This window comes from Homarus americanus, unplaced genomic scaffold (assembly GCF_018991925.1).
Source record: "Homarus americanus isolate GMGI-L3 unplaced genomic scaffold, GMGI_Hamer_2.0 scaffold50564, whole genome shotgun sequence".
NCBI lineage: Eukaryota > Metazoa > Arthropoda > Malacostraca > Decapoda > Nephropidae > Homarus > Homarus americanus.
In genome coordinates, this window is record NW_024715014.1 from 1,193,111 (window position 1) to 1,205,610 (window position 12,500).

The 12,500-nt window shown below is 42.4% G+C and overlaps 1 protein-coding gene across 2 annotated transcripts in view; it reads left to right on the forward strand.

Annotated features, from left to right (window-relative positions):
• The window catches only part of LOC121880081 (spondin-1-like), a 168,985-nt gene that overhangs the window by 87,566 nt on the left and 68,919 nt on the right, over window positions 1-12,500 (forward strand). For both annotated transcript variants that reach the window (XM_042387133.1, XM_042387141.1), the window contains exons 3-4: window positions 6,169-6,290; window positions 7,913-8,046. In XM_042387133.1, coding sequence (XP_042243067.1) covers window positions 6,169-6,290; window positions 7,913-8,046 — 256 coding nt within the window. The remainder of the gene's footprint in view (window positions 1-6,168; window positions 6,291-7,912; window positions 8,047-12,500) is intronic.

Below are 12,500 nucleotides of genomic sequence, written 5' to 3' on the forward strand. Positions count from 1 at the left end.
TTTTCCCTGTTTTAATGGTGTGTTTTTTAAAGGGTTTGTTGGTCCCTTTCTACGTTTTAACGGTGTTTTATTGGGTTCATGGTACCTTTTCTGTGTTTAAATGGTGTTTTATTTGTGTTTTATTGAGTGTTCACTGTTTTTATTCCTGCTTTGTTATGTTTTTCTTCCTGTTTTAACGTTGTTTTATTGGTCATTATTTTCTATCATGCTTGTTTTTTATTGATGTTTTTCTTTGTTTTTTCTGGTGTTTTCCTGTTTTATTGAAAATTTCCTGTGTTTTATTGTTCATACGGAGAGAGAGAGAGAGAGAGAGAGAGAGAGAGAGAGAGAGAGAGAGAGAGAGGAATGACAAAAGCAAGAAACAAAAATGAAGTAAATAATAGCAATAAGAGAGAAAATAACAGAGAGTGATAAAGGTGATGATAATAGAGGGAGAAGATAATGGTAACTAATGTAATTGTTGCTTTTATTGTTGTGGGGTTAGTGCTTGTGTGTGTGTGTGTGTGTGTGTGTGTGTTAGGTTAAGTTATTAGTTGTGGAAGTTTGTCTCATACCCACCCCATCCCTCCCCATTTCTCTTCATTACCCACTTTCTCCCCATTCCTCCCCACCTCTACCCATCCTTATCCATCTCTCCTACTTCCCTCCTCTCCCCACCCTCTCCCCATCACCCCTACAATGCCATTACAGCCCACAGAAAAGGCTTTTGCTTGTTGGGGGTGACTTGAGTGATCACCCCCGGGGCACATGGTGAGCAGAGGAAGGGAGGGATGGGGAGAAATGGGGAGAGGTTGGGACGGGGAGATTATGGGGGATGAAAAGAGTGAGGAGAGGTGGGGGAGGGACGAGCTGAGGTGGGGAGTGATGGGAGGAAATTGAGGGAGGTGGGAGGAGATGGGGGGGGATGGAGTGGGTTATAAGCACGTCAGCAGAAGGTACTTGAGACCCTGTGCTCAGGGGCTGCTCTGGACAGCACTGAATTTGAGGAGGGAGGAGGAGGAGGAGGAGGAGGAGGAGCGACGTGGAGAAGGTGGTGAGGAGGAGGAGAAGACGAGGAAGAAGGTAGAGGCGGAGGAGGAAGGGGTGAAGAAGATGGGAAGAACGAAGTGAATTATGGAGGAGGAAGAGGTGGAGGAAGGGCGGTCACACGCCCTCAACCCCCCACAGCCCTCAACCCCCCACAGCCCTCAACACCCCCAGCCCCTCAACCCCCACAGCCCCTCAACCCCCACAGCCTCAACCCCCACAGCCCTCACACCCCCACAGCCCCCAACACCCCAACCCCCCCACAGCCCTCAACCCCCCACCCATCCTTACCCCCCAACCTGAACCCCTTCCCCCCAGTAGGGGTCGCCCTCCTTACCAGGTCTTCTTGCTTCAGTAATTATTTTATTTTCTTTCCTTGAGTCCAAATTATTTTTTCCTTATTTTTTCTTTATTTTTTTATTTATTTTTTTTACTTCGGGATCTTGTTATATTTCTTTCTTTCTTTCTCTGTGTGTATCTCTGTGTCTATCTGCCTCTGACTCAGTGCGTGTGTGTGTGTGTAATTCGTAATAAAATTTTCACGGATGATATTGAACTTTCACTTCATTCTATTTTTCAAACGATTTTTTTCTTTCATAATAAAAAAAAAAAAATCTTTCCCAAGTCTAAATATTTTTATCCCAGGCGACAAAATATTTCTTCTTTCTTAACTCACTAAATTTATATTATTTTTTCCTCTCAACTGTAATAATTTTTTTTCTTTGATTATATTTCCCCTTTATCTATATTTTTTCCCTAACTCTTAATTTCTTCCCTATCTTGTATTATTTTTCCCTAAGTATTGATTTCTTTCTTGACTGAATTCATTTTTCCCTGAGAGAGAGAGAGAGAGAGAGAGAGAGAGAGAGAGAGAGAGTAAATCTTTCTTGCACGTGAGAGAAACCGTGATAAAGAGAAAGGGAGAGAAAGTAAATCCCTCCTGCACTTTCACTCGATCTATTTCCTGGCCTCCCTCCGTGACCACAGTCCTGTCATAGTCTCTTCACCAGGTAAACTTTCTCTTTACCTTTCTCCTTGCTAAAAAGAAAAGACCTGATTACTCCCATTTGGATTTACTTTCACCCCAGAAATTACTGTTCAACTTTCCCTCAAGAAAAATACGATTCACCTTTCACTTTAGAAAATACAATACAACTTTCACTTTAGAAAATACTGAACAATTTCTCCTTAAAAATATGGTAAAACTTTCACCCTAAGAAAATACGATTCAACTTTTACTTTAGAAAATATAGTTTAACTTTCACCCAAAGAAAATACGATTTAACTTTCACTTTAGAAAATACAGTTTAACTTTCACCTTAAGAAAATACGATTCAACTTTCACCTTAAGAAAACACAAGTCGACTTTCTCCTCAAGACCTACCACCACCACCACCACCTTCAACACGTTGCCTAATACCACTCTCTAAACTTTCTCTGTGTCAATCTCTTTTACACGACACAAGAGAAAGTTGTAACACCCATTTTTTATTCGGGGCTTTCTTTTTATTTCATTTCATTCATTCTTCTTTCATCTTCTTTCAAAAAACTATATTAAATTCTTCTAAGTTTCAACAACATCCGTGAATGAGTCTTTGTGTATGGTAGAAAGGCAGGGAAAGTATTAGGACAGGAGAGAAAGTATATAGAAAATGGGAAGAGGGAAAGGAGGAGGAGGAGGAGGAGGAGGAGGAGGAGGAAGAGGAGGAGAAAGTGTCAGGAAAGGAAAGAAGACAGATCATAAAGGGAAGAAGAGAAAGGTAGAAGAGGAGGAGGTGGAGGAAGAGGAGGAGGAGGAGGAGGAAGAGGAGGGGGAGGGAGGAAGAAGTGCTAGGGAAAGAGAGAATGAAGCTTCTTTTCTTCCTCTCTCTCTCTCTCTCTCTCTCTCTCTCTCTCTCTCTCTCTCTCTCTCTCTCTCTCTCTCTACCCTGATTATCCTCCTTTGTTTTTCTCTCCCCAACATTATCTTCTTTTTTACTCCTTGTCCTTCCATTATCCCTCCTCCTCATTTTCTCCTTTCGCTTTATACCAAGATTATCCTCTTGTTTGTCTGTTTCTCATTCGCTCTCTCTCTCTCTCTCTCATACTCTCTTTTTCCATTATTCGCTCCCCTTCTCTCCCCGTGCTATACTTATCGTCCTCTATGCTTCCCACACGTTTATTCTCTTTCTCTCTTCATGTGCTACAGTCATCGTTCTGCAAGCTTCTTACCATTCTGCCCCTCCCCCTCTCTCTCTCTCTCTAATTTTTTTTTCTCTCTCCTCTCTCTCTCTCTCTCTCCTCTCCTCTCTCTCTCCTGCCCTCTCCCCCCCTCTCTGCCTCTCTGCCCCTCTGCCCCTCTACTCCTCCCTCCTCTCCGTACCCTCTGTCCCCGGCTCCCCACCCTCCTTTGCTATGCACCATCTAAGCCAGTCCAAACTTGACTCATTCACTACTCACACTGCCTGGCTCTCGTCTCTGTGTTAATACTGTGTCAACAGAGGGGGAATGTTTTTCTAACTCGCTGGCTCAGTGACATTGGCTTAGTATCTGGCGTAAGTAAGAGAGTTCCTGGAAATCTGGCCTGACTTACATACACAGACGTACTTACACACACACACACACACACACATATGCGTGCAGATACACACACACACACACATGCGTACAGATATACACACACACACATGCGTACAGATACACACACACACACACACATATGGGGTGATGGAAGAGTGTGTTGTATTGTGGTTAGGTTAGGTTCAGGAGGGAAGACGATGATTCACCTGTTGTGTATTGTCTGAGTCGAAATTACTTGGGATGGGAAGTGCCTCTCTCTCTCTCTCTCTCTCTCTCTCTCTCTCTCTCTCTCTCTTTTGGTCTTTAGAAAGTGTTGACAATGTAATTCTCTTCATAACTTAATTTACCTTAAGAAAGTATCGTCCATTATTTTCATTTTCTTCTTTCTGACTTTCTTCTTCTTTGTCTTCTTCGTCATCTTCGTCTTCATCTCCTTCAGTAGTCTTATGTCTTCGAGCTCCAGGTAACTTTGTGTTACCATACTCTCTCTCTCTCTCTCTCTCTCTCTCCCCCATTCATTCGCCCACAGCACAAACCACTACAACCACAACAATAACAACAACAACCAATACAACAGCAGCAACAACCACTACAACAACAACAACCACTACCACAACAAGAACAACCACAACAAAAACAACCACCACAATAACTACCAGCGACAACAACAACAACAACCACCACCACTAACAACAACAACAACAACAACCACTACAATAACCAACAACAACAACCAACAACACCAACCACAGGTGACCAGAAGACAAGGGGCGTGTGAGAGAGTTCCCAGAGCTTCTGTCTACAAACAAACTTGTGGCTGTGTAAACAAAGGGGGAAAACAAGTTGATTACACACACTGTTTAAGTTCCTTCTGTTTGTGTGTGTGTGTGTGTGTGTTTACCTTACATTAAAAATATACATATATTAAACTCCACACCTTCCCCCTCCACACCTACACTAACTCCACAGTGAAACCTCCATATAACGGACTTCGCTCTAAATATAATCCCTTAAATGGAGGTTTTCATATCTAACGGATTATCCCTCGATAAAACGGACTTTCATCTCTATATAGTTCATTAAATGGAGGTTTATATCTAACGGATTATCCCTCGATAAAACGGACTTTCATCTCTATATAGTTCATTAAATGGAGGTTTATATCTAACGGATTATCCCTCGATAAAACGGACTTTCATCTCTATATAGTTCATTAAATGGAGGTTTATATCTGGACCTTTGGACTTTTCTCTAGTTTAAATGGAGGTTTCACTGTACCTCTAAATAGGCAAAATGTGAGAATATCTATAAGAAAACTTGAAGTCACTTGACGTTAACAAGTCACTAGGAAAAATATTCACACTTTTACAAAATATTTTTGTAAGTTTATTTTGTCGTGTTCTTATTTATATTGGGGGAGGTGCGAGGGAGGGAGGAGGAGAGTGTGGGAGGAGGAAGGGAGGTGTGGGAAGAGGAGAAGGAGGAGGAGTGTGGGAGGAGGGAGGAAGGAGGTGTGGAAGATTGAAGCAGGAGGTGTGGGAGGAGTGGGGAGGAGGAGAAAGGAGGAAGGAAGTGTGGGGAGGAGGGTGTGGGGGAGGAGGAGTGTGGGGAGGAAGGAAGTGTGGGAGGAGGAGGAGTGGAGGAAGGAAGAAGGAGTGTGGGAGGAGGAGAAGGAGGGAGGGGTATGGGAGGAGGAAGGAGGAGTGTGGGAGGGAGGGTGTGGGGAGGAGGAAAGAGAGAGTGTGGGAGGAAGGGAGAAGGAGGAGAGAGGTGGAAGGAGGTGTGGGCGATGGGAGTAGAGGAGAGAGAGAGAGAGGAAAGAAAAACCCGATCCCCAAATAGTCCTTCCTACACCTCCCCACAAAAAACAAACACAGATACGCCCCTCGAAAGACAACACACACACACACTACCACACAAAACTTCAGCATCCCATTTCGTTTGTTTAGATATACAGTCCTGTATTTCAGCACTGCCCCTCGGCTCGCACACAAGAGTGAGTTCCCCTTCCCCTCCTCCAGCCATCCCTCTCTAGGTAAAATTCCTTCCTTCCTTCCTTCCTTTCTTCCTTCCTTCCCACCCTCTTACTCTACCTTCTCCCTTCCCCTCCACCCTTCCCTCCCCTCCTCCTCCTTCCTCCTTCCTCCTTCCTCCTCTTTCCTCCCTCCCTCCTCCTCCCCCTCTCTAATAGCTGGTCATTTGGCCCTGCAATACAGAAACACTGGAGGGAGAGAGAGAGAGAGAGAGAGAATATTAATGAAGACTCCATAATGTCTTTGAATATTAACCTCACCATTTACTGTACACGACTTGACAGCTCTCTCTCTCTCTCTCTCTAATGATCTTAATGGCATCAAGAAACCAATAACCATTCTCTCTCTCTCTCTCCTTACCTTACTCTCTTCCTTATCTCTTCAATTCTCTCTCCCTTCTATACTCTTCTTATTCTTCTCACTTTCTCTCTCCCTTTCTTTTTCTTCCATTTCTCTCTCCTTTATATACTCTCCTTTCTCCTTTCCTCAACTTCCCATTTACCCATCATTATCACCCTGGATTAACCATCTTCTTCTTCTTGATCAACAGTGAGCGTGCAGGGATGGAGGACCCAGTATTCGGTGCAGAAGTTCACGGGCTTCCTGCTGGTGGTGGAGGCGTCACAGTCCCCCGTCAACATCTTTGGCCCCCAGAGCGTCGGCACGTTCCAGGTGAGTTCAACAGGATGGTAGGGTTGGGGTGAAGGGGTGTGTGATGGTGTGGTGAGGGTGGGGTGGTGGGGTGGTGGGGGTGTGGGGTGGTGGGGGTGTGGGGAAGTGGTGGGTGATGAGGGTAAGTGGTTATAGAGGAGTCGAGAAATGGATTTGTATTTCCAGGAAGGGCTTCAGGGCTTTAAGGGATGGAAGATCTCGTCTAGAGACTGAAGAGGTTAGGGAGTCGGGTTTCCATGCAGAACGGTGTAATGGGCTAAGCTAAAGCATATCTTCCAGGAGGACTTTCCAGAGGGTCAACACTTTTCTGGTGCATTTCCAGCTGAGGTGAAGACGTGATCTTCCAGGGGAGTGGGGGTTAAAAAATTGCTTCCAGGTGATGAGGGGGGTGGTGTTCCAATAGGGTATTAAGAGTGTCCAATAGGAGACACATGTTCCAGGAGTGACCAATAGAAGACAAGGACCAGAACACACACACACACACACACACACACACACACACACACACACACACACACACACAGGGAGGTCCCAAGGGCGTCGCCACGTACTAAGGAAGTTCTGGCAGAGAAAGCAATGTATCTTTCCAGTGAACCTCGCCTGGACACCGGGTCAGTGTTCCAGTGAGAGAAATTTGGGATCATCAACATTAGCCCCTTAGTTAGAGTTAGGTTAGTGTTAAGGTGGTCTAGTTAGGTTAGGTTAGATTCGGTTTTGTTACCTTAGATTATCTTAGGTTAGGTTAGCGTTAGTGATTAGGTTAGCGTTAGTGATTAAGTTAGGTTGGGTTAGATTAGGTTGTATTAAATTAGGTTAGGTTAGCGTTTTAGTGGTTTGTCTTAAGGTGAAATAAGCCAGGGGCGTTATTCTTCAGGTGATCCGGAAACATTGGACCCGGAGTTTTAGAAACCACGAGACAAGATGTTTTTAGATAGAGACCAGAGAATGAAAGCGCATTTCAAGATAAAGAACAATTGTTTGGAAAGGTTTTATACATAGAGACGTAAAATCAGTAGATGTTTTCTAGACAGAGACCAAGAGACAGAAGTTATTTCAAAATAGAGAACAATGAATAAGAGACATTTCCAGTAGAGACCGGGGATTAGAACAACACATGTAAAAAAATCAAATAATTAAGACACGTTTTACAGGTAGAGACCAGGTATTAGAACACGTTTTTCAGATAGTCGATAATAATGCAACATCAAAGGTATTCTGTCTCGCCTCTAAGAGCACAAACAGAGGCCTTTACAAAGTCTTCTAGGACAGCCTTCGATAAGAGATACCTTCCCAGTTTGGTGGCGAGGTAATGGTAGAGATTTCCTGCGATGGATCCTGGCGATGGGGGATACTGTTGAAGGATGTTGTAGGATACTGGAGGATGATACGTCCACTCAGGTGTGCAGCCTGAAGGATATGTTGCGAGAAGCTGCTATTTTTTAGGAGGATGATGATGATATATGGGTGGGTGGAAGAGGTTTTCTCTCTGTCTGTCTCTCTGTCTGTCTGTTTGTCTCACAGCTATACAGGGACACACACACATTCACAATATAATCAAACCAAAGCTAAAAATCCCTCCTTCACCTCCCCAGAAAGCTAAACATATTCTCTCTCCCTTACAGCTATATGGAGACGCCCTCACTATGCACTCAGATGACTGCCCCAACGCCGTTACTCAGACCTCGTCCATCCCAAAGAGTGAGATACAAATACTGTGGACGGCGCCTCCAGCTGGCTCTGGCTGTGTACGATTCAGGTGAGTACAGGTGATTGATTTCAAGTACTAATGAAGGCTGTCCTGGTGTGAGGCGGACCAGGTGAGTGCTGAGTGTGTTGTTAAGGGTGTGTTGTGGGTGTTAAGGGTGTGTTGTGGGTGTGTTGAGTGTGTTAAAGGTGTGTTGTTTAGGGTGTGTTGTGTTGGTGTGTTGTGGGTGTGTTGAGTGTGTTAAAGGTGTGTTGTTTAGGGTGTGTTGTGTGTGTTGAGTGTTGATAAGGGTGTGTTAAGTACTAAGACTTTTAGTACAATGACATTTAACCACGACTGACATACACATACAGACAAAACTGACACACAAACATGACTTCATTAACCCCCCCACACCAGGAACATGGGGTGTGTGGGAGGGGGGGCATGAGGGGATAGGTAGGGGGGTGAGGGTGGTTTAATTCATGACAAAAATAGAACACCAACAGCATCGTACTTCAGAAAAGCTATTTCCATACATCACTGTAATGGCTTCATGACACACACACACACACAGCACACACACACGCACACACACACACACACACACACACACACACACACACACGCACGCACACACACACACATGCACATACACACACACACACACACACACACACACACACACACACACACACACACACACACACACGCACACACACAGATAAAGGCATCGTCCATCACCAAATATCAATTAAAGTCTGTTAAAATCAAAACACCAATAAATTGCAGCATAAAACAAAGCCAACAGTAAATTATGATGATGCCGAACAAAACAACTTTATAATGAAGCTTTGTGTTATATTATTCAGGTGACAGATTAGTGTAGTGTTGTGTAGTGTAGTGTAGTGTTGTGTAGTGTTGTGTAATGTTGTGTAGTAGTGTTAAATGTGTGTGGTATTTGCCATGTGTTTAGAACTCGAATATATTGTTGCTGTTGTTGTTGTTGTTGTTGTTGGTGTTGTTGTTGTTGTTGTTGTGGTGGTGGTGGGTATTATTATTATTATTATTTTTATTATTATTATTTTTATTGACACACACACACACACACACACACACACACACACACACACACACACACACACACACACCAAACTAAATATGAGACATGTTAGTCGTGTATTGTTAATAGGAAGAAGTTGGGAGGAGGAGGAGGAGGAGGAGTAACAGGAAATTAAGGCCAGACCAACACTCATGTAAGTCACTCCTCAATAGTGTGTGTGTGTGTGTGTGTGTGTGTGTGTGTGTGTGTGTGTGTGTGTGTGTGTGTGTGTGTGTGTGTGTGTGTGTGTGTGTGTGTCCTTACATCTCTATCTACATCCTTCCCTCCATAACTCTCTTTTCTCATCCTTCTGTCACATCTTCCTTCCTCTCATATCTCTCTCTCTCTCTCTCCCCTTCTGTTAACTCTATCATCTAACAATCCTTCTCCCTCCCTTTCCTCTATCCCTGTCTCCCTCCCCCTTCAACCCACCACCATCAAGTCGCTCCTAAAAAAATAGATTCAAATGCGTCTCTAATATAACATTGTGGCCTATGTGAAGGGACACCATCTTTCTTCCCCCAAACTCAACCTTTCAGAATAACAAGATGACGAGCTGAAAAAATAAGGCTCAGCTATGCGTTCCAGCAATATTTTATCTCTGTGTGAAATATTATTATTTTTTCTTTTTCTTTCGTTCAAGTTTTTGGAAAATGTAAAAACAAAATTCGTTTTATTTTATTTTTGTATGTATGTTGGATTTAGGAATTTATATTATGTAAAAAATTTATATTAGTGAAAGTTCTAATACTATTTTTTATGTCACGGGGAAGTATTATTATTTATATTATTATATATATTTATATTACTTATATTATTTTGTTCTAAATCCTGCATTTTATTTTTTTCTGATTTTTTGGGGATTAATATTACCTAAATAAATAAATAAATATATATATATATATATATATATATATATATATATATATATATATATATATATATATATATATATATATATATATATATATATACGAGTATAAATAACACCAAAAGTAAATTTAAATAATATTTTTACGTTCAGCGGGAAAATAATACCTCTTTTTTCGAACGATTTTTCAAACACTTTATATATTACAACAAAGTTCTAACACTATTTTATCACCTGAAAACTGATGGTCCCATTAACAATTAGTTTTGCAATGTTGAATTTATCTACTTAAGAATATATATTTCTTATAATTTATATTGGTGGATTTAAGAAGACTTATCCTAATCCAGAACGAATAAAGAAAGACTGAAATCAGGTTCCAACAATATTTTTTCCACCTAGAAATGATTCTCTATTTTAAAGTCTTCAGAAGCACTTTATATATATTTATTCAGGGTTAATTTTTTGAAAGAAATAAAAGACGAAATAAAATAAAATAATCTAATAAATTGATAAAGCTCCAACTATTACAACGGATCCAAAAATATTTCCACATCAGAGAAAGAATAAAATTTTGTCCAACTGTTTGAAAAAGGTTTACAAACAATAGAATATTCATTACATATTCATATATTCCCTCTTGTTACAGTTTGGTCGGTTTAAAGTTTAATATACCACGGAAACAGTAAATAATGTGATAAATATTAATAGAAAGATTCATTTGAACTTGGTATATTTTTATGACAGAGAAATATTTACACGCTGTTGAAGTCTTTTTAAAATGATGTTAATATTTTTTACGGTGACTCGACACTAGAATGGTTGTAGTTATAATCTGGTAAGGAAATAAATATCAGTGTTTCTGTACACATACATACATATATACATACATACATACATACATACATACATACATACATACACAAAGAGTTAAATATAATCACAATAACAGTGGTAAACAACGCCTATAAACAAACCATTCTGCCCCCTGGTGGTAGTAAACAAAAGCTCACATATAAACAAACCATTCTGCCCCCTGGTGGTAGTAAACAAAAGCTCACATATAAACAAACCGCTCTCCCCCCTGGTGGTGACAGAGGGAAGTACACACATCAACAAACCAGCTTGCTCTCTGGAGGCAACAAACGCTTCAGGAATTCATGTATAAACAAATACATATGATATTTTTTCTCGAACTGAATTGCCTCTCATGGATTATTCAGGAGGCCGACGCGCACACACACACACAGGCTCACAGGCATAAGAGGAAACGTAATCAAGTTAAGATTTTTTTTCACCTTTGTTTAATTAGTCATAGGTGCTTTCGGTGTAGGTAATATTTTGTTATCTGACATGAACACGTGAGAGTTTCGGTGTGTGTGTGTGTGTGTGTGTGTGTGTGTGTGTGTGTGTGTGTGTGTGTGTAATTGGATGATGTTTCTCTCAGTCTCTCACACACATACAGACACCCACATAACCTTTCCCACCTTCTCTCTTTCTCTCTTTTCTTCTTCCCTATTCGTTCCTTTTCTTTTTCTCCCTCTCTTCTTGCTTTATTCCTCCTTCTCCTCTCTCTCTCTCTCTCCACTTCTTATATCCCTTTCATCTTCCTTTTCTCTCTCTCTCTCTCACTCGTTTCCTCTTTCTCCTTCCCTCCATCTACCTGTGAGTGATTCTCTTGCCAACACACACACACACACACACACACACACACACCTCACACTCCACACACTTTAAACTTATAAAGAGAGAGGTTGTCACTAAATTGTTCTTGCGTTTATGTAACAAGTAATAAAGTAAAGATAAGTGGATAACTTACAGCCTCTTGGTAACACAAAGGGAGAGAAGGGAGGGAGCAAGGGGTGATGGGTGGCAGGGGGTGATGGTGGCAGGGGGTGGCAGGGGTGATGGTGGCAGCAGGGGTGTGCAGGGGTGGGTGATGGTGGTGGGTGATGATGGGGGGGTGATGGTGGTGAGGGGGGTGATGGTGGCAGGAGGGTGATGGTGGCAGGGGGGTGATGGTGGCAGGTGATGGTGGCAGGGGGGTGATGGTGGTAGGGGATGATAGTAGCAGGGGGAGGAGGTTCAAGCTCAAAGCAATCTTGTTTAAACTTTGGTATACTGCCAAACGCGAGGGTTAGAGAGTCTTGGTAACACTGACGAGCTGTGTTTGAGAGAGAGAGAGAACACACACATACACACACACACACACACACACACACACACACACACACACACACACGTCAAGATGGGGGGTCACATATCAGACAGGAATGGATAATGTAGTTTGAATCGGAATGATAGTCATTATTTCTAAAGGGTCCACTGCTATTAACACAATAAAGACTGGCGGGAGGGAGGAAGGGGGGAGGGGGAAGAGGGGAGAGGGAGAGGAGGGGGAAAGGAAGGAGGTAGTGTGGGAAGGAGAGGAGGAGGTGCAGGAAGGAGTAAAAAAATAAGATCCCAACATACACCACCCCTTCATCACACCTCCACCACCACCTCCACCACCACTCCACTACACCCTCCACTACACCCCCCCCACCACCCACT